Here is a 23,411-nt window from a genome sequence, read left to right as displayed (position 1 = left end):
TGGTTTCCTGGGGCTGCTGTAACAAAGTACCACAAACTGGGTGGTTTAAAACCAGAGAAATTTATTGTCTCACTGTTCTGGATGCTAGAAACCTGAAACCAAGGTGTTGGCAGGCCATGTTCCCTCTGAAACCTGTAGGGGATCCTTGCTCACCCCTTCCAGCTTCTGATTCTCTGGCAATCTTCGGTGCTTCTTTGCTTGAGGCTGCACAACTCCAATCTTTGCTTTCACCTTCCCTTCACAATTTCCCTGTATATCTCTGTCTTCACATGGCTGTCTACTAAGGACACCAATCATATTGGATTAGGGGCCCATCCTTAGTTAAGACCTCATCTTAACTAATTATATTTGCCAAAACCTTGTATCCAAATAGGCCATATTCTGAAGTACTGTGGGTTAGGACTTCAACATTTCTTGAGAGGGAGGGGTGGGCACAATTCAACCCATGCCACCTGCCTCACTTGACGATATTTCATTTCAGGGCCTTTTAGAGTAGACTTTCTTTGATTTTGAAAACCACTTTTTCTTGGAAAATTGAATAAGTTTTATATTTTCCAAGTTTTGATCCTTTTATTTATTATTTTAGGCGACTCCATTTTTCCTTTTATCCTAAATCCTCATGACCCAGCAGACTGTTTTGACACTGAGCAGAGAGTGATCATTTCTCCCTGGCTCTTCAAGAGTTCCTAAGTCCTGAAGGTTTATATGAGGCTCTGATTTGAAAGCTTAACTTTGGGACATGGCCTTTCCAGGGCTTTAGGAAGTGATACGGGATTTGGCTTTGCCTCACCTTCGAAACGTACCTGCAGCAGCTGCTATTCTTGCTCTGGAGTGTTTGGCTTTAAATATGTTCCTCGTCAGCAGGATTGGCACCCTGTGTTTTTCTCTTTCATCCATTCTTCTGAATATAAATGTTTGACTTCTTGCAAACGCAGTGCGCTTTCATGAAGAAATAGAGACGACTGACTTTCCCGAGTCAAGGACGGACTGGCGTCTCTCAGGGGTAGTGGCAGACAGCTCCCCAGGCGTGGCTTGGCCACACCAGTGGCTTCAAGGTGTCATGGGCTATGACTGACATCTGAAGGATAGTTTTAGAGGGTCAGGGAAAGTTAAGTAGGCATGAAGAAGAAAGATGCATCCTAGCCTAGTCATTAGGAGCAAAGACTGACCAATTGCCGCCTGTGAGAACTTGGGCGACAGCTTAGTCGTCATCTGCAAATAGGATTCATTATATCTGCTTTATCAGTTCACTGTGAGGACTGAATGAGCTAATGCAGGAAACGTGCTTAGCAAATAGTGAGTAGCAGCAATTGTTATTAATATAAAGAGCTCCTGTTGTTTCCCCCTTTATTTGGACATTCCTCGCGGTAAATTTATTTTCCAACTGGTTTCAGGATCCTGTTCCCTTTGGGGGCATCTGAAGGTCAAGTTTGAGAGAAGAAAAGCAACTAAATGTGTTTAAGGGATGTGGATGGAAATCTGATCAAACATGATTAAAAATAAAAAGACTTTGCCAAGTATTGGGCTTCCCTGGTGGCGCAGTGGTTGAGAGTCCGCCTGCCGATGCAGGGGACACGGGTTCGTGCCCCGGTCCGGGAAGATCCCACATGCCGCGGAGCGGCTGGGCCCGTGAGCCGTGGCCGCTGAGCCTGCGCGTCCGGAGCCTGTGCTCCCCAACGGGAGAGGCCACAACAGTGAGAGGCCCGCGTACCGCAAAAAAAAAAAAAAAAAAAGACTTTGCCAAGTATTCATGTGATGTCCTGCACTAGCGCTGACACTTTGTTAGGGTAGTAGGGTTCATAGAAATAAACTAAGTCAAGTATTGATTAGTAATTTAAATGTCAAAGAATTAAGCCTGCAATGGAGCAGGCGTTGCAAGCAGTTTGGTTTGGCTGTAAAAATACCAACATTCCTGAAACAATAAGCTCATCATCAAATTCTTATTCCACGCCCACAAAAGAATCTATGACTTGTTTGCTCGATATTGTTTTGGTTTTCTGGGCAGCTAAGAACGAAATAGGGCAGTGATTCTCAAACACGTTAGTGCGTTGGAATCCTCTGGAGGGCTTGTGTAAACCCGGATCCTGAATCTTAGCCCCAGAGTTGTTGATGCAGTAAGACTGTGGTGGGGCCTGAGAATTTGCTTTCTAATAAGTTCCCCGGCAATGCTGACGCTGCTGATCCAGGAACCACACTTTGAGAACCACTAATATGGAATTTCCCGAGGCCTTATGATGTGGTGGAGACCTCAAGGCATTTTAGTTACAAGGAAGTGGGTTCAAATTCTGAGGCTGTACTTAGTAGCAGAGTTATGTCAAGCAAATAATCTCTCTGAGATCCAGTTTCTTCCTTTTTTTTTTTTTTTGTTTTTTTTGCAGTACGCGGGCCTCTCGCTGTTGTGGCCTCTCCCGTTGGGGAGCACTGGCTCTGGACGTGTAGGCTCAGCGGCATGTGGGATCTTCCCGGACCGGGGCACGAACCCGTGTCCCCTGCATCGGCAGGCGGACTCTCAACCACTGCGCCACCAGGGAAGCCTGTCTTCCATTTTTAAATGGAAATAATAAAATCCCCCTCTTTAAGGTCATGGTAACAGTTGAATAAGATGTCTGTGAAGCACCTTGTTCACTGCGTGACATGTATTACTTTAAAAGATTCCATTAATTTCTTTTACTGTAAGATTTTTTTTCATAAGTCATATATTTCTGAATGTTTTGGGCAATGAAGTCTATCAAATGAATATACTGCTCATTTAAATAACTGAAACACTTTGAAAGATTTCACTAAGATTCCATTTCAGAAGTCCTGTGCCATTTTTCACACAGGTGTGTGTGTGTGTATGTGTGTAGTTTTTTTTCCTTTTAATCAAACGAGTAGTTCCTCCCCATTAAATTCTTACTAGGTAGCAAGTTGCATAATGGATTGGGAATTTCATCCTTCTCTAGTTTTGTACATTGGAATTTCGGCATATTTTGATGTATAGGTAGCAGAGGGCAGTGAAAAGGTCACAGCTAGAATGGAAACCCTGAGTTTTCATAATTCATGGATAATTAGAGTCTGACTACAGTTTTGTCTTTTGTATTCAAAAGCAGCCATGTGAATATCTCCATGGCACAGAAGCACCAGGGAAGCTTCTAAAACATGTGCAGTCTGACACCTCATTTCTAAAGACCATGGTTCCATATGTCTAGGGCAGGGCCTGGTCATATGCATTTTAATCAACAAAAAATCAATCAACCGATCTAAGAAAGAAATGGAAAATTTTATTCGAGCCCAACTGAGGATTATGACCCAGGAACAGCCTCTCAGAAAGCTTGGAGAGCTGTTCCACCCTCTAGAAGTCAAAGCACAGTTGTATAAGTTTTTTGAGACAGAGGGCTGTCCATTAAATGATGTATTATTGACAGTTCACACAATCCAGATCTGCAAGTACAAAGGGGTAGGTCGTGATCAAGAAGGAATGTTATCTTTTAAGGAGTTGTCTTGTTGGTGCTGGGAGAACGTTGCTGTTTATGGCTGAGCAGGTATTCCTGCCAATGGGGGAGGTTTGGTCAATGCATAATGCAGATACACAGTGCACCGTAGAGGGGAGAGAGGAGGCCAAAGGGCAGAAAAAAATGTTTATGTTTAAATTTTTCTTGTCTTGCCATAAAATATGAATTTTATTTCACAAAAGAGTCAGCCCCGGTGGTACCAAGACTACGTTTTAAGACAGACTAGGAATGGTCTGCAATGTTCAGAACTGCTTTTAACTTCTGCTGCTTAACTAGCTGTGTGGACTTGAGCAAATTCTCCAGTCTCCTTCAATCTTGGTGTCTTATACATGACATGGATCATTCTTACTCATTCATCGGTGCCGTTGTGCAGGTTATAGTTAATGTATAAAAGGTGCCACAGTGCTGGGCACAAAGCGCTCAAATGCTCCGATATTGTGATGGTTCTTCTAAAATGCCATACAGGGAAGGTGGACAGATAAGATAAACACGAAAGTTCATAAATGAATAGAACTGAAAGGAAGCCAGTTGGCTGTGTGAATCCATAAAATATTTATTAAGCCTTGAAGAAAGAGAATTCTCCAAAGATCATGTTGAAGTGACTGATTTCTTACAGGTGGTTTAGATCAGGCACATTTACAATTAGTTCCTAACTTGTTATAATTACTGTTTTAGAATCAAAACTTTATTTTGGGTACTTGAAGGTGAAACAGTGTTGGAATGTACTGAAATAAATTGTTCAATCCAATCTATTGAATCAACAGACTATCATTTTTTACTGTGCCAAAACATTAATTTTCCATTCACTTTAATGTGACAAGATAATGTCCTTTCATGAAAATATTAAACACTTCAGGAGAGCCTAAATGAAGCCATATTAACATAAGACAACAGAGCCAATATTACTCAGTAATAGGATAGAAACATCAGTTAGAAAGAAAACATTGTCACTGTAAAGACAGACTTTTATTCAGTTAGGAAGTACCATATAAGTACATGTTTACTTGGATTTTTCTCAATTTCTCTTAAGCAGTTTTAAGATATTTTATTCCTTCTGTAGGATGGTCTTTCTCAGCTTACTGACAAGTTTCTAGTTTATGTGCTTAAAATTAGTATCATGGCATTTTTTACTTCCATGCTATTCTTGAAGACCTATGTCAGTGGAGCTTTCAGAAGGGAATTTATCTGCCACGATTGTACATCCATTAAACAAAGCTTAAGAACAGACAGTCCTAATGGGGTTTTCATTTATGGATCCTTTGGTGTAGGTTTTCCCAAGGACAATGGTGAACATTAATTAAAACATCTTGAAGTCTATAAACTGCAGTTACTTCTAGGTGAGATACAGTGAAGAGCTTTGAAGTATCACTTGAAAAAAGAAGATGTAGGAAATTTCCACTTTCTCACTGCTTTCATGCAGATATCACTTTAAAGCAAATATTCTTCAGAATCACCATGATTAACCCAATTCACTGCTCTAGAGAATGAATGTTTTATATTTTCAATTTGTTACACAAGAGAAGAAAAGGAGAGATCTTACTATAAATGTGGTAGCTGTCATATTGCCTGCATATCTGGGGTGGGGAGACTCTCTTGAACCACTCCTGAAGTGATAAGAAGGTGTGCAAATTATGGGTTTGTTGTGTGTTTCCAGTAGGCATATGGGAGTATGCGTATGTAACATAAATAAAGATGTCACTGTGGACTAGTGGGACTGTCAGATATTTTCTTCTAGGTTGGACACCAAGGGACAATGAGAGATTATCCCAGCTTTAGCGCATCAGGGGATGCTGAAGCCATTCATAAGGCAATCAGAGGAATTGGTGAGTGATGCTTTACAATTCCTTTTTTAATGTTGAAGCACATCAGGAAGTTAAAGCTAAAAGCGCATGGGTTCAGGTTGCCCAAGTTGCCTTACTCAATTAGAGAAATTATAAGGTACTTTAAAAAAATTGTGAAATAATGCGGCAAAGTATAGGGAACCCAGTTTTATTATATCTTAATATTTGCCATGTTTACTTAATATTAAACACTACCATGACCACCACTGCTACCAACAACCATCATCATCATCATCGTCACCATAAATCATTATAGATACAGTCCCTGCGATTCTGCCTGGATCTCATTCCCACCTCATTCCCTAGAGATAAACAGCATTCTAAATTAGAATTTATTCCCACGAAACTTTTAATTCTGTACTCCATATGTATGTACCTATTGTTGTGCATGGGCACAAACAGTATAACTTGAAATCCTACCTTATGTTTTCTTCTGCAACTTGTTTTTTTGTCCCTTAACATTATGTTTTTGAGATTTATCCATGTTGATATGTTTAGCTCTAGTTCATTAATTTTTAACTGCAGAATAGTTTATTATTACATCGTAAGATGGGAATAGTGAGTGAACACTTAAGTTGCCTACAGTTCTTTTCTATTACAATATAAAAATATTGCATTGAATAGTCATGCTTATGTCTTGTTGTGCACATTTGCTAGCACCTCTCCAGAATATAATGGTTGAAATGTCTGGGTTGAAGGTAATGTTCATCTCCAGATTAACTAGAAATTTTGCCACACTGCTCTCTCAAATAAATATGCAAATTAGTATTCCTGCCAGCAATATATGAGACTTCCTCTTTCTCCGTATTCTCATCAGTACTTGCGGCAGTCATCCTATTCAGTTTTTCCAATTGAGTGGATCTAAAATTGTACCTCATTCTGTATCTGTTTCCTTCCTCCTCCCCGTCCCCCATTATTGATGCAGTTAAGCATCCTCTCTTGTTTATTTTCTTCTTTTTCCATGAATTACACCTCCATATCTTTTATCCATTTTTCAGTTGGGTTGTCTTCTTTGTGCTTGGCAAGAAAAAAATTTTTACATTTTAATTTAAAATTTATTTTTTAAAATAAATTCTGGATACAAAACTTTTAAAAAAAATTACAAGCTATGAAAATACCTTCTCCAAGAATGTAATTTTCTTTTCTTTTTTTTTTTTCTTTTGCAATACGCGGGCCTCTCACTGTTGTGGCCTCTCCCGTTGCGGAGCACAGGCTCCGGACGCGCAGGCTCAGCGGCCATGGCTCACGGGCCCAGCCGCTCCGCGGCATGTGGGATCTTCCTGGACCGGGGCACGAACCTGTGTCCCCTGCATCGGCAGGTGGACTCTCAACCACTGCGCCACCAGGGAAGACCTGTAATTTTCTTTTAATGTTGGCTACAGTAACTTTTATCGCATAGAAGTTCTAAATTTTAGTGAAATTAAGTTTACCAATATTTTTTGTAATGATTTGTACTTATTGTGTCTTTTCTATGATGAGCTCATAAAGATATCCTCCTGTATTTTCTTCCCCAAATTTTACAGTCTTATTTTTCCCACTGAGATCTTTAATCTGCCTGGAATTAATGTTTGTGAATAGCATTTAAATCTAATTTTATTTTATCTCAAGTGGCTATGTAATTTTCCCAGTGCAATCAATTGAAGAGTTCATCCTTGCCACACTGATTTGTAATGCCACTGCTGTCCTATAAGTTTTGTTATTTTTCTGCTCTCTGTTACATTCCATTGGTCTGTTTGCCTCTCACTGTCTCAATATAACATTGTCATAATTACTATTATGACTATTACATAATTATTATTATTTTATAATGACACTTAGTGTCTAGTAAGGCAAGAGATTTTCTTGGCTTTGCCCTGTCCTATGAATTTGAGGGTCGGTTTGTAAAGTTCCATGAATTATACTATTAAGGTTCATAATAGTAATTATCCTATTACTATCAGTGTAATATTATTGTATTTCTGCCTGTTTAGGTTTTTTTTATTGCTATTTTTAAATGAAAGTTCTTTCTTTCTCTATCTCTTTGATTGCCTATTTAAACACAGGGTTGAATAGACTTTTCCATGAAGTTAATGTCAATTTGAATGAATTAGTGGTCTTTAAATTCTATCGCTTGTCTTTCTTCCTTAACATTATGTTTCTTCACTAATTTACACATTTTGATTGGCAGGCCCGCTTTGAGAAGGAGGCTTTTGTTTGTAAGCACTACTCCCAACACCAAAACCAGGCGTCATGGTGGCATTTGCCTTAGGGACGTGTCAGATCCAGCCTCTGAACCATGAGACATCTTGGTTTAATTTCTGGTCTTGAGCATGTAGCACGTGCAGAAATAAGAGAGGAGAAATTGCCTGGCGTACAACCTGCATGTAACTGTGGGTAGTTAGTTATGTCTGGAGTCTAGTGGCAAAGGGTATAGAGATGCAGAGAAGGGGGTAGGAAATTAGAATATGAGGTGGGAGCTAGGTCCTAATTAACTGGTGCACAAGCTAAGGGGCTTAAACTTCATCCCGAAGGTTACGGAGAATCATTAGAATTTCAAAAAAGGAACTGACATGATCTGATGCATTAAAAAAATTTACTTAGAAAAAAAATTTACTTAGGCAGTAATATACAGTATTAATTATAAGGGGGTCAAGTTAGGAGGCTGTTGAAGTTTCTAGGTAAACTATGATGAGTGCACAGTGGCAGAGAAGAGGACAAATCCAAGAGATGCAGGTGATTGTTACAATGTAAAAAGTAAGGAAAAGAGTATAACTCCCAGGATCTTTGGTTGGATGACTGCATCTGTAGTGGTGTCATTGGTGAGGGAACATAGGATGAAAGACAAGTTAGAGAAGAAATAGAATGAATCCAACCTGGAGCAGCTGAGTTTGAGATACTTGTAGTTGGAGGTGTCTAGTCGTGCACCAACTCAGATACCTTCATAGGTCCAAGTTGATAATCAGACTCACAGGGCACAATGAGGGTTAGTCTAACTCTGTTTACTTAACTATGCAGAAGAATACAAGATCAAAGACCCTGTGGGGCAACGTCTGTCACTAGGAGTCCCAGCAGCTAATCAAGTACACCGTTTCCTTTGCCCCGTCATTCATGTAGAGTGTGCACCACTGCCGTGGGTGTAAGGTGTGTGTGGGTCACCTCAACACAGGGAAGTTGAGCCTTGAATTCCAGTGGATCTTTTAGACCATTCTAGTCATGCAGGCCCAAGACAGAAGCCAGCTCACAGCCCCCAACCCAGGGGTAGGCCTCTACCACAAAGGAGCAGACACAACTTCTCACATTATCTTAATACTATAATTACCAAAAAAATAGTGACCTGGAGGTTGTTTTCAGGCAGCCCAGCATCAGCCCTTTACTTGTACTTACAACAGGTGGTTAAGTATATGGGTCTGAAATGCCTGAAGGAGGTATGGACCACTGGTAGAAATAGATGTTCTGGATTAAGAGATTTGGGTTCAGATTCTTGCTGTGCCACTTAAAAGCTGCCTGACTTTGGCAAGTGAGGTATGTTTTCTAAATGTTAGTGTCTTTATCTTTAGAACAGCTTAATCATACCTACTGCCCAGGGCCCTGTGAATATTAACTATGACAATGAATAAAAGGTGCCTAGTGTGTGGTAGGTTCTTGATAAATGTCAGTTCCTTTTTTTCTAGAGGAACAAAAATGACTTTTTATATCAAATATGGAGATAGAAAGATAAAAGGGGATAAGACAGTAACTGGACCTCAGAAGGATGAAAAAACCTACTTCCAAAGCAGTATGTTCTTTGTGCCACTTCTCTGTCTGATATACGGATAGGAATATTTGGGCAATGATGGTTTTCTTCCCCCTGAACTATCCAAATAAAGTTCATTTTCTTTTCCAAAAGCCAAGCAATCAAAGAAATAAAGATGCCAACCTGGTAAGACCTGGAAATTAAAAATTAAAATGCCTTCCTCTCTGCATTTGTTTCAGACCCTGAATCATTTTTCTTTTGTTCACAACAGATATTAAGCATATTTGAGTTGATGGTGAATACAGTTATTTTCGTTTCATGTAGGAACCGATGAGAAAGCGCTCATTAGCATTCTGACTGAGAGGTCGAACGCACAGCGGCAGCTGATTGCTAAGGAATACCAAGCAGCATATGGAAGGGTAAGATTTCATTAACGTAACAGGCAGTAAAGGCCTAATCACTAATGGACCAAGGCTGCTCCCATATGATTATGCCCACGGATCTTTTGTTTCAGGCCACGTGTAACAGAAAGTCCCCTATGTATCCGGTCAACAGCCTGGAATAGGAGTCCTGGTCTTTTCCCTGAACTGTCTGAGTGGCCTTGGACATGTTATTTGATCTTTCTGGGCCTCAGTTATCTTCACCTGTCGAATAAGGAGAGTTGCCTTGGATCAGTGGCTATAAACCGGGAAGGATTTTGCTTCCCAGGGGATATTTGACAGTGTCTCCAGACATTTTGATTGTCACAGCTGGTGGGGGGGGGGGATGTTTCTGGTATCTCGTGGGCAGAGGTCAGGGACGCTGCTAAACATCCTACAGTGCGCAAGACAGTCACCCACAATAAAGAATTATCTGATCAATTACCTGATAAATCCTGTCTTAGATGATCTTTAATTTCTTTTCCAACTTTAATATGTTTATGTAATTATAGACTTTTTTTTTTTTAAATTTGTTCGGCAGATGAATATTTCTTCAGTACCAGAAACTATACAAGAACTATTCAAGAACATTTTGTGTGTCTTTTCCAAGCAGTTTATTTGTTCAATAATAAACTACTGTGTGTCAGGAGTGGGGTACTGCTCTATGTCAGGAGATATTCTAGACATTGGAGATTCACTGGAATAAAAAGCAGAGCCTCCTCTCTTTAATGGACCTAACATTCTATTAGAAAAATAATAAATATATAAATAAAACAAATTCAGATATTGGTAGGTGCTATGAAAGTATTAAAATGGATGATATGCTAGAGCATGACTGGTGAATGGCTCCTTTAGATCATGTGGTGAAGAAACGTCAGTGACAGGTTGTTACCTTACTCTCAATGAAGACTAAACAATACTCAGGCTTCTGCTCTGCTCGATCCGGGGAAGAGCATTTCAGACAGAACGTCCAGCAAATGCAAAAGCCCTGAGGCCAAAACAAGCTGGGAGTACTTAAGAAACAGGAAGAGTTCTAATATGGCAGGAGTATAGACAGTAAAGGGTGACAGAAGGAAGAGATGAGGTTGAAGAGAGGCTTAGAACATGCCGGACCTTGGGGTCTCGGTGCAGAGTTTAGATTTTACTCTAAGAACAATAGGGAACAGTTGGAGGTTTGTAAGAAAGGAAATACTATAACCTAATTTATATTTTTTGAAGATTATTTTAGCTTCTGTGGCTGATGTACTGTGTAGGGGAAAGGGTGGAAACACAAACCAGTCAGGCTATTGGGTCCAGAACTGAGAGTGTGTAGTGACCATCCAAGGCAGCTGAGGCATCACCTTACAGTGTTCTCCAAGCCCCTGGGCTCCATTAAGACACCCTTCTCTGTGTTCCCTTTATTAGATACTTAACATATTATGTGGAAATTTAACTTTGACTATTTCTATTTTTCTCATTAGGGAGTAATGTCCTAGGGGTAAGGATTGTGTCTGACTCACCAATTAAGTGCCTAACACAGAGCAGGCGCCCCATAAACTTCTGTCAACTTAACTGAATTGCCAAGCTTCTGGACTGTACTCACGTACAGGGATTGTGAGTGATCCATTGGCCTTTCAGGATTTCCAAAATATGGAGGAAGGTTGGAGCTGAAGGGTGACAAGCATGTCTCACAGTGGGACAGAATGAGAGCATGTGAAGTAAGATTCAGTTGGAAAGTCTTGGGTTGAGGACAGATAGGGGTGGAATTTAGCATTTGGAGAGGAAACACCCCATGATGACTACAGTGGCTCCGCTCCATCCCATTTGTTTTGGCAGGAGCATGCCCCTGCTGGGCCCCCAAGTGTTATGGAAGATGTTGGTCTGTACCCACATTGTCATAGCAGTCTGGGAGGCTTCCAGCCTCTGTTTCAGGGCTGAAAATAATCAAGAGCAGGAAATATAATTATTCAATAACACTCCTTTGGATATTAAAAATGGAAACCATGTTACCTGCCTTCAAGCAGGGGAGATGGCCCGTACTTATGTAATGTATGAAAACACTGCTGAAGGACAGCATCAATAAGTAAGGTCCCCCTATTACCACATTTTGGGTTTCCCCTGTTGTTGTTGCCAGAAAACTGCTTTTGATGCCTCCTAGTTCCATGCTCTTACCAGAGGCAAATGACCAAGCACTGTCTTCCCTCCCCTTTTCCCTTCAAAACTCTTTGGCAGTTACCGAGAAGCAAGGCTGGACTAGAGCACCTCCCAGTGAAGCTGGGTGTGAATTACAGGGTTCCTCCTCCCCTTCCTCTTCCCTCACCCCAACCCAAGCACTGAGAGCATCAAGGGCCTGGGAAATGCATTTTAATACACAGTTCCTATCTGTGGCCCTCAGAGAAGCTTCTTCACTGGCTTCCCTTCAGAAAACCGTCTATAAAACAGAACATTTTGGAAGTGATCATAAAATGCAGACTAATATCCATAGAAATATTTTCACCATTTCTGTTTATCTCCTGTGGTTGGGCATGTTTTTGTCTGAATTCATACATTCGTGTTTGTCTTTCACTAGGTGACTTTGGAGGAAGAGAAAGGAGAAGTATTTCATACTTTTCTCTTCGGGTTTTTAATTTTAGGAACTGAAAGATGACTTGAAGGGTGATCTCTCTGGCCACTTCAAGTGTCTCATGGTGGCCCTCGTGACCCCACCGGCAGTGTTTGATGCGAAACAGCTGAAGAAATCCATGAAGGTATGAGACCTACACAAGCTGTTTCTGCCCAGCACTTGATTATCAGAAAGAGTGACTTTCTTCTGGTGCACACTTGAGATATGGGTGTAAAGGTGATGGATTTGGAGATTCTGTGCTCTCCAATTAGTAGAACAGCCCTGAAATGGGAAGCAGTTGTGGAACCTTAAGCCCACATGTTCCTGGCCTGAAAGGATATGGTCAGAGCCTGATTTTGTTTGTTTTTTTTGACCTGAGGTGTCAAATTCTTTATTTTGTTGTTATTGAGTCAATGGCACCATCATTAACCCCATTGTTTAGGTCAAAAACCTAGAACTATCCTTGATCCCTTGCCTTCTCTCACACTTCAAAGCTCCCAAATCTATCAACAAGCCCATTACCTCCACTCCATAATCCATCAAAAATGTGTGCATGTCCCTCCTTCCAGATCCATTGCTTTCATTCTCGTTCAACCACTATCATCTCTTGACTGGACCATGTCAGTATCCCCGGAACTGGTCCCTTTGCCTCTATTTTTGCCCTCCTCAAATCCATTCACCACAGAATAGCCAAAATTATTTGTATAAAGTTACTTTTAGAATCAGATTATACTATTCACCTGCATAAATCTCCAATGGTTTTGACTACTGAACATCCAAACTCCTTATCATGACCTTCATCACCCAACAGAGTCTGGCTTCTGTCTATCTCTATGGCTTTTTAAAATTTTATCTGTATCAGTCAGGCTTCCCCAGAGAAGCAGAACCAGTAGGCAAGAGGTATAGAGTAAGAGACTGATTGCAAGGAATTGGTTACACGATTAATCAGCTTGCTAGGCAAATCTGAAATCTGTAGGGCAGGCTGTTAGGAAGGGCAGGCTGGAACTCTTAGCACAAGCTGGAGCTCCTGCCCACAGGTAGAATTTCTGCTTTTTCAGAGAAGCCTCAGCTCTGCTCTTAATTAAGGCTTTTTGACTGAATTAGGCTCATGTAGAATATCTAAGGTACTCACCCTTACCTAAAGTCAATTGATAATGGACTTTAGCTACAAAATACCTTCAGAGAAACACTGGATTACTGTTTGATTGAATAACTGAGGACTGTAGCCTGGCCAGATGGACACATAAAGCTGATCGTCACACCCTCTCCTCCACTGCCGGCCACCCCAATTCAGTGCTGTAGCTGTACTGGCCTTCTCGCTGCTCCTTGGACATTCTCAGCTTATTCCTATCTTGAGGTCTTTATATGTGACGTTCTTTCCCTCAGGAATGATTTTCTTCCAGATATTTTCTAGTAATTCACTCAGTTTAATTTTTTAAATTGCTATCTATTACTATCTAAAATTATCTTGTTAATTTTTTGGTATTCTACATATTGATATTTTACGTATTTGGTGTTTTGTTGATTTACGTTTTTTTTTTTCAATCCAATTAAAAGGCAGACCTCCATCATATCAGGGAACCTCATCACTTGAGGAACCTCCTCTCTTACTAGAGGAAAGCCTGCAATGAGATAGGTGCTCAACATATTTGTTGACAGGAAGGAGGGAAAGGGAGGAGTCCAGGTCTGAAGCAAGGCTCTGCCTTCCCATCAGAGTTATTTTCTTTTCTGTGGAAGAGGTGTGGGCACCCAAGAAGCAGATGGCAAGATGGAATTAAATGTACAAGAGATTTATTGGGGGAAATCCTTGTGAAGGATAAAGAAGAGATAGAGCAGGGTAGGTGGGGTGAAACTTCTGACTGCAATACAGGTCTGACACCTGTGAAAGGAGAGAGGGACAGAAGGAGGCTCAGACAGGAAGAGCCTCAGTCTGTAGTGCTGCTGTAAGAAAGCCACGGCAAGCTGATTGGGAGCCCCTGAGCCAAGTGTGCCCTTTGGAGGGTCCTACATGGGGCAGGAATGGCCCAGCTCCAGTTCCCCTTCCATGCGCAGTCATGGCTGAGAGCAGCCTGGAGAGAGCATGACCTTAGTGTGAGCTGTGTGACAGAACCAAAGGTGTGGCAGTTGGAGGCTGCCAACTAACTACATTCTTGGCAGTATATTCTCTAGACATGAAATCTCAGCAGTGCATTTCTGTGGCTGCCACACGGGGGACAGTTTAGCAGGTGAAATGATAAGAGTTAGATTCGCCAGCAAGGATTAGAAATGTTTCCCTTCTATGTAAAAGAATGCCAAAGGAAGCAACCGAGAGCTGGGTATCATGGAACCATCATTATCAGACCTTCAGTCTTGAGGTTCTGCCATCTTCAGCCTGTAGATTCCGCTTCTTGGCTAGACGGCAGCTCAGCATCCAGCCATTATATCTTTATTGCTGTCAACTGGAAAGAGTAAGAGACAAAGACGTGTTCATCCTTTCTCTTTAAGGACTCTCTGAAATTGTACGTGTTGCTTCACATATATTCCGTCGATCAGAATTTAGTTATATGGATAAACCTAGCTCTAAGGGAAGCTGAAAAATATGGTCTTTATTTGCTTAGCTTTGTGCTAAGTTAAAAAACGGGGGTTCTGTGACTAATCAAGGAAGATAAAAGAGATACTGGATCTTCGCAGTTTTGCCCTAAACCTGAAACTGCTGTAAAATAAATCAGGGGAAAAAATAATAAAATAAAATAAAATAAAATAAATCAGGAGCTTGGGATTAACATACACACATTACAATATAAAGATAGATAACCAGCAAGGACCCGCTCTATAACACAGGGAACTCTACTCAATAATCTGTGATAACCTATATGAGAAAAGAATCTGATAAAGAATGAATATATGTTTATGTATAACTGAATCACTTTGCTGTACACCTGAAACTAACACAACATTGTAAATCATCTGTACTCCAATAAAATTTTAAAAAAGAAGAACAACCAAAAAACCCAAAAAAAGTTTATTTAAAAATAAGTAACTAACAGTGGCGCAGTGGTTGCGAGTCCGCCTGCCGATGCAGGGGACACGGGTTCGTGCCCCGGTCCGGGAAGATCCCACATGCCGTGGAGCGGCTGGGCCCATGAGCCATGGCCGCTGGGCCTGCGTGTCCAGAGCCTGTGCTCCGCAACGGGAGAGGCCACAACAGTGAGAGGCCCGTGTACCGCAAAAAAAAAAAAAAAGTAACTAACAAAATAAATAAATAAATAATTTGAAAAGGAGAGCTACTGAAGGGAACTAGGAATCTGTCACAGAGGGACAGAATTCAGCCTCTTTTCTTATGCTACTTTGGCCTTATTTGGTCAAGTCCTAATGTAAATGGCTTCTGTTGAAGTCTCAGTGTGATTCAGTGACCTCAGTATAAACCAAGACTCAGGAAACACTAGTCCCCAAACCAACTAGGCTCATGACATACATTACTGAGGCTTTAAAAATCTCCCTGAATGAAGAGGACGATCCATGCTGACCAGCCAGGTGTATTGGTACAAGTATGGTCTCATTCAAAAGAATTGCAGAGCCCTTTCTAAATACAGTGACATATGTGAATGCTCACTTCTGGTACTGAATGACATAGGCTTTCCCTTTATACTATTTCTTCCTGGAATTATTCAAAGGAGTTTTATACTAGAGTAGGACATTTTCTTTAGAAGCTTAATATCAATTAACTTCAGATGATTCATGTTATTTTAATACTAAAATATATGGAAAATTAGAAAACCCCTTTAGAGCAATAGAGGACCTTATGTTGATTGACTAAAAACTGTTGTTTTCACCTGTAGAAAACAAGATGTTAAGACCGCAATGCATGAAACTAGGGGTTTTTTTAAGTGTTCTAAAAATAGATTTCCTTTTTCTTCTTAGGGCACGGGAACAAATGAAGATGCACTGATTGAAATCTTAACCACCAGGACAAGCAGGCAGATGAAGGAGATTGGCCAAGCCTACTATACAGGTGATCTTATTTTCTGCCCACCTTTACCCCTGTTCACACCTATAGGAGCCAATGCTGCTTTTCCCAGAAACCCACCAATCTTTCTTCACAAGTGGTTTTGAGGGAAGCAAGACTGTAAAAAGGAAGGCACATTCTAAAATGGGCTAAGGACTGTGGATTTTTGAAGAAAATTTTAATATGATCTGAGCTGGGAACTGCTACATAACAATGGCATTAATGCTTTGCATTTGTAACATTACAGCTATAGTGGATTTCACTCTCTGCAATCACTGCTTAATTGAATCAACCATTTTCATCAATGTAAGACACTCAAATCATTGTATATTCATATTATGTGTTAAAAACCGCTCATGATTTCTGGTGTGGGAAATTAGATGAACCATTTAGAGGATGTGCTGAGCATGTGGCTTCAGTATCATTAGCTAAAGCCCTAATAGTCTGTTAGCTGTGTAAAAAGTGGAAAGCCCCTGCAATGCAATTCGGACACTAACAGCTCACGGTTAGGGTGACTTCACGGGTTAAGGGCACAGTCCCCACAAAACCACTCTGACTTCAGACACCAGCCACAAGCTCAGGTGTTCCCAGGCCACATGCGCTTCTGACCAAATGGTGACAGATTCTTACTACCCCCTCAGGTTCAATAACTCACTAGAGTGGCTCACAGAACTCCAGCAAGCTCTATACTTACAATTATGGTTTCCTATAAAGAATGTTAATCAAGACTGGTGGAGTGAGGAGATGCATAGGGAAAAGTCTGGGAGGGTCCTGCCATGTCTTCAGGGTGCATCCCCCTCCCAGCCCAGCCATGTCTCACTGCCAACCAGGGAAGCTCACTTGATCTGTGGTGTCCAGGGCTTTTAGTGGGGTTTTATTACACAGGCATGATTGACTCCATCACTGGCCATGTGACTGAACTCCATCTTTAGTCCCCTCCTCCGGCTAGACGTCAGGCTGATATCATGTGGCTTAAAGCCTTAACCCTTTAGTCGCATTGGTTGGTCTTCCTGGTGTGACCAAGCTCCATCCGGAGTCATCTTGTTAGCATAAACTCAGGTGTGGTTCAGGGGACCCTCCACGAATAACAATGAAATTCTTATTATTGGGGAAATTGTAAGTATTTAGAAGTTACCTCCCAGGAGTAAGGGACAAAGACCAGCCCAATTCTTATTAAACAACCGCTCCCTGTCACCACCTCCAAGTATCTTAAGGGAGCCATGGTTTCTATGTTTTTGTATCAGGGTGGTCAGCTGTGTATTAGGAAACTTCTGCGGTAGGAAAGGTACAAAAAATGGATATACCGGCCCCCGGTGGGTGTTAAGAGGTTACTTTGAGAAATTTCCATTAGAAGTTAAATACCTCAATGATAGGTAAGTGCCTGTTTTATTGTTGGTATGCCAGTGAGGTCTAGTCAGAAAAACAGAAATGCACTAGGTATTTTAACAGAGCGAATTTAATGTAGAGAATTGCTTAAGTACCTTTTTGGAGGACTGAAAAAGTAAAACGGAAACACAGCTCAGAGGTATAATCCTCAAGGCTGGGACGACAAAGGAAGAGACTGGGATTTTCAGAAACTAGAAGCTCAGAGGAGGGCATCAGTTTCTGGTGTTGGTACTTCAGCGGCTCAGAGGAGAGGCCCTAGGAATTGGAGTTCAGATCTCTGTGAAGGGGAAGGGTCTCCATCTAGCTGGAGCTAGTACCTCCAAGGGCATGTAAACAGGTGACTTGTTCTAGGAGCCTGGAACCAACTGCTGCTGTCAGGGTGAAAGCCTGTCACTGGGTTGACACTGATGTGAATCACAAGCCAATAATAGCGCGTCCTTCCTTCCTCCTCCTGCCTTCCATCTCATCTCCCTCTGCTCCCCCCATTGGTGGAAACTGACAGGGAGATGGAGGATGGGGGATAAAAGAGAAATGTTATTTGCAGAATCCCAACCCCAGCTCCACAAAGCAAGGTATAGAAGGGCAAATTTGGGGTAGATGAGATAATTGCTTAATAATGGGCACAAATGGGTACGTTGTAGGTGTTTAACATATTTGGTTCCCTCAGTTCAACAAGATGTACATGTAAAAAAATCATCAGATCCAGGGGCTCTACCCCCAGATGCTATGTTACTTCCTTGTGTTTCTTAGAAGAGTTACTGCTCCATGAGTTGACTGGCCCCAAGATTCTCCCTGGAGTTCAGCATTTATGTACAAACAACCCTAGGATGTAAGCTCTATGAAGGGGGCGATTTTTGTCTGTATTGCTCACTGCTGTATCTCCAGTGCCCAGAACAGTGGGGGATAAATTCAAATATTCGTTGAATGAATATCCTTAAGATTGAGACCTGGGATCTTAAGAGCCCAGTGAATGTCTTAGCATTTAGGACTGTTTGGCAAATATGACAAGTGGTCATTGTTCAAAGTTACCAGATGCTCTGGTATCTGTGTGAGTTAAGTTCTCTAAGGCTACAAGGAATTGAACTGCATCTAGGTTCCCTTGGTAAGTAGGGATTCATGATACACAAGAAGTAAAAGAAAGAAATAGTCTCAGTCAGGTATAGCCAAGCTGTACAGAGATTCAGGACACAGCTAGGGACCCAGCTGTCTAGTCACTCCCTCAGCATCAGACATCCATTGCTCCCTGTGCACATTTTCATCCTAGTAACTCTTTGCCCTGCCTTTCTGCCTCTACTGTTCTTGACACCACCAAGAAACTTCTCTTCCCTTACCACATGACGTTTGTCTACTCAAGGTTTCTATTTGCCCATGGTTTCTGGCTGTTATTCTTGACTTGTGTTTTGTGCCTTATTTCTGGGGGCCTTTCCACTTCTTTGTTACTCTTTTTAAAAAATTCTGTACATTTCACTCCCTAAGAGAAGATTCAATGGGCTCAGAAAGGCACTGTCTAGTAGAGAGCCTTCTTTTGGGCAAAGTTCTCCCACCAGGTCACCTTGTAGACAGCTGGCCACTTATAGTCAGATGCCAGCCCTGGTGCAGTCAACTGTAGCAAGAGTGATGGCATCATGTAATGTGCAGTGGTGACCCATGCATTAGAAATCCATCAGAGGACCTATCAACTTGGCTCTCATAAAAGGACCAGGCATACTGAGTGGCTCACACACTACAATGATACAATAGCACCTAAATGAATAGAAAGCTAAATTCTGAACTCTGCAGTATTCTAAAGTTAATGGTGCATGAGAGAACATTGAATCAGGTTCAAGAACTCTAAGTTCAGCTTCTGCACTATTAAAACATTGTATCTGTTTTTCTGTACCCTATTGTGTCTCAAAATGCATAAGGTAGTTTTCAACTTGCATCAAAATAATTTTCATATTTTTAGTCTAGTTTCCTGCAAAATACCTGGGGTAGAGGAGAGGCGTGGGAGGCTGTGTGAGACTCATGTAGATAATTCTAAAATTATAAAATACTTCCCCAAATTCTAACAATTGAGAGCTTCATTTTTTTGGCTTGATTTTTTTTTTTTTTTTTTTTTTTGCGGTACGCGGGCCTCTCACTGCTGTCGCCTCTCTCGTTGCGGAGCACAGGCTCCGGAAGCGCAGGCTCAGCAGCCATGGCTCACGGGCCCAGCCGCTCCCCGGCATGTGGGATCTTCCCGGACCGGGGCACGAACTTGCGTCCCCTGCATCGGCAGACGGACTCTCAACCACTGCGCCACCAGGGAAGCCCTTGGCTTGATATTTTTAAATTAAAAATTTTTTTTCATAGAGTGAAGGAAGGAGAGATGTAACAACAATATGACTATTAGGGAAAGTGATGCCTACTAAATGTTATTACTTAGATAAATAATCTGTCTTTATAGTGGATTTTGTTTACTTGAATTGCTCTGGAAAATTATAGATTTCATAAAAAGCGACTTATTAAAATCACGCTGGAAGAATTTCTCTCTCAACACAGTTCTTGCTATTAGATAATCTCACATCACTTTCTATAGTCGTCTTTTACTGATTTGAAAGGACAAGCATTCATATGACTAATTTTATAGCGGTCTTGAGGATGATGCAGGTGGAGTTCAAATAGCCACCTGGTGTCAGCTGCATCCAGGTATACAGTGGCTCGAAGAGAATCACTGCTCCATGGGTGGAGCAGAACAGAGGTTTAAAATTCAGTGGACACCTCACATCACAGGCTATGCAAAAGGAGCTACAACTATTCAGTACTAAAAATATGCGAACACACAGTTGGCATTTGTTATGGGGAAACAGTATGTTTTCGGGAAGCTTTCTTACTTTTGAGAGCTATGAAATAATACATTCTAACTGTATGCATTAAGGTTAGGATTAGACTCAATAAAACAGAAAAATAACAGTGGTTTAAATAAGATAAACATTTATTTATCTCCTATGTAGAAGCAGTCTGGAGGTAGACAATTCTAGGACTGGCATGACAGCGCCTCAAAACTTTCAGGAACCCAGACCCCTTCCTGCTTATTTTTATGCCATCGCTCAGATATAGTCCTGCCTAGACCAAGATGGCTGCCCAAGCTGCAAGGATCAATCTACACACCAGGCAGTAGGATGGAGTAAGGGACTAAGATTGGCATGAGCCATCATTAAGGAGATTTCCCAGCAATGTCACGTAGGTCTGCCTACGTTTCATTGCCAAGAGGAGAGCTGAGAATGTGGTCTGTACGCTGTGTGCATTATACCTTGCTTAAGGCCAGGGTTCTATTCCTATGGAAGGCGGACATAATAGAAATTGGAAGGCAAACTAACAGCTTGCCCATCCTAGCTTTCTCACTATACCTTCCTTAGTGCCTTTGTCAGATAAAATGAACCATGATTTGATCCAGAATGGCAGCTGTTTCTGTTCTTGTGCATCTATCACAGCACACACTGCAGTAGTAGTTACAAGAAGAATGTATCCATATCAGAAGAGCACTAAAAGATTTTTTAAAAAAAGAAGAAACAAGATTTATTTTATCAGGTATTCATTCCTTGCCAATGTTGACATTTTAAGCTTTTCTGTGTTTTATAATAATATTTTTTAGTTCATCAAGGCTTAATTTCATTCTTATCTGGTTTCAGTGTATAAGAAAAGTCTTGGAGATGAAATTAGTTCTGAAACATCTGGTGACTTCCGGAAAGCTCTGTTGACTTTGGCAAATGTAAGGTTTTATTTTTTACTTTTTAAGTCCCCAATAAGCTGCATGGTCAATAATAGTTTTTAGGGTATTTGAAAATAACCAAAGTGAGACGATGAGATGGCAGTTTTCCTTATGAAATGATTTGTTCATCTTACGTTTGCATTGCCACCACGCAGTATAATATTTAACCACCCTCATAAAGGTATAACATAGTGATGTAACCAAAAAATCTTGTTTTGGTCATTATATGAATTAAATGTATTTTGACCAGGTTTCCTAATACATTAGAAAATGTTCTGCACATTCATCTGGAAGGAAAAGAATTGTTCATTTCCATTTTGTCTCCATTTTTAAGAACATGTTGATTTTCTTCTGGACTTGAAAGAATATATATTTCTTTTGGTAGCACTTAAATTAAGTAGGAAGCATGATACAGATGAATTATCTTCAGAGATGGGTATATCAGTCTCAGGATTAAAAAAATGTGGCTTGCTGGAACTTCATCCTTGCCCTCTTTGGAAGAACTGCTAAACCATTCATCACCATGTGACCAAATGAGACCACACCTTGCCGTCTCTTTTTAGGAGGGTCTTGGTTTTATAAAAAAGGTGGTGAGGTCAAGGATGAGATAGAGTCATAGGTGTGTGTAAGAGAGAAAATGATTTAAGCCGTATCTCAACAGCCTCTTTCAGCTGATTTAAACAGCCCTTAATGTGTGAGAAAATCCCAACAACCATCCCAGCCTGAGGGTTAAAGCAGCACTTGGCAAAGTGAGGCATTATGCCACTAAGGAACAGTTCATCCTAATTATGGTTTCAGTTGTTTCCAATGGTGACAACCTTATGACGTTTGAACCTACAAACCCAAACTGATGAGGTATCGCTGCAAACATACGATCCCCCAGGTCTGTATTCATAAGTGCAGATCTGCTTGTGTGCACGTGAGCACACACGCCCACAGAAGGCAGTGGAGAGCAAGGCTCCTGGGCAGGGTTTCAGAATAAGACCTGGAGTCTGCTGCTCCTCTGCCGCCTGCTAGCTTGATATGCTGAGACGAGTTACCTTAAGTCAAGCCTCAAAGCCTTCATTTCACATCTGTTCAATTAAAATAATAACAGTACCAGCCTCAGAGCGTGTTGAGAAGATTAAGAGAGAAAGAGTGTAAAATACTTAGCACAGAGAAAGTTATCACTACGTCAGTACGTGGTGGTGCTGGCTTATTGTAATTAATACCAGTGATCATCAGCGTTTTTATTTTTGGAGCAGAGTGAATGATGAAAGGAGAACAAGAAGGCAGCAAACTAGGGATGACTAGTTAGAGCAGAGTAGCAGCAGCACTGAAAGAAACCGAGAAAAGAAATCATGCAAAAATCAGGCAGGCCGGGGCTTCCCTGGTGGTGCAGGGGTTAAGAATACACCTGCTGGTTCACGGGACATGGGTTCGAACCGTGGTATGGGAGGATCCTGCATGCCGCGGAGCAACTAAGCCCACGTGCCACAACTACTGAGCCTGCGCTCTAGAGCCCATGAGCCACAACTACTGAAGCCTGTGTGCCACAGCTACTGAAGCCCGCGTGCCTAGAGCCAGTGCTCCACAACAAGAGAAGCCACCACAATAAGAAGCTTACGCACCGCAAGGAAGAGTAGCCCCTGCTCGCCGCACCTAGAGAAAGCCCGCACACAGCAATGAATACCCAACGCAGCCAAAAATAAATTAATTAAAAAAGAAAAAAAAAGAGTAGTTTAAAAAAAAAAATCAGGCAGGCATACAAAGACCTAATGTTTGCAAATAGGAACAAATGCATTTTTTAAATTTTTATTTATTATTTATTTATTTATATTGAAGTATAGTTGCTCTACAATATTGTATGTTACAGGTGTACAGTATAGTGATTCACACTATTTAAAGGTTATACTCCATTTATAGTTAGCATAAAATATTGGCTCTATTCCCTGTGTTGTACAGTATATGCTTAGAGTGTGTTTTATACCTGATAGTTTGTACCTCTGACTCCCCTACTCCTATAATGCCCCTGCCCCCCTTCCCTCTCCCTGCTGGTAACCACTAGTTTGGAACATGTGCATTTTTAAAGTATTATAGCCAAATGTTTCATTCACCTATAATTTGCAAAATAATTCAGGCAATCTTCTTTTCCTTCTCCATCTCCCATCTTGCTATAATGTGCTGAATTATTTGTGTACAAGCACACACACTTAGCCACAGAGCCTTCAACAGTAGAGTTAGTGGGGAATCTTTGAGGTTTCGGTTTATTTTAATAGACTTTATT

The 23,411-nt window shown here is 41.1% G+C and overlaps 1 protein-coding gene across 1 annotated transcript in view; it reads left to right on the top strand.

Moving 5' to 3' along the window:
• Positions 1–23,411, top strand: part of ANXA3 (annexin A3) — a 53,316-nt gene that overhangs the window by 15,829 nt on the left and 14,076 nt on the right. Inside the window, exons 3-7 of the mRNA XM_060147969.1 lie at positions 5,227–5,314; positions 9,369–9,463; positions 12,076–12,189; positions 15,945–16,035; positions 21,066–21,145. Coding sequence (XP_060003952.1) covers positions 5,227–5,314; positions 9,369–9,463; positions 12,076–12,189; positions 15,945–16,035; positions 21,066–21,145 — 468 coding nt within the window. The remainder of the gene's footprint in view (positions 1–5,226; positions 5,315–9,368; positions 9,464–12,075; positions 12,190–15,944; positions 16,036–21,065; positions 21,146–23,411) is intronic.

The sequence above is a fragment of the Lagenorhynchus albirostris genome, chromosome 4 (assembly GCF_949774975.1).
Source record: "Lagenorhynchus albirostris chromosome 4, mLagAlb1.1, whole genome shotgun sequence".
Lineage (NCBI taxonomy): Eukaryota > Metazoa > Chordata > Mammalia > Artiodactyla > Delphinidae > Lagenorhynchus > Lagenorhynchus albirostris.
The sequence above is the reverse complement of the archived record's forward strand: the minus strand, read 5'-3'. Positions and strand labels throughout refer to the sequence as shown.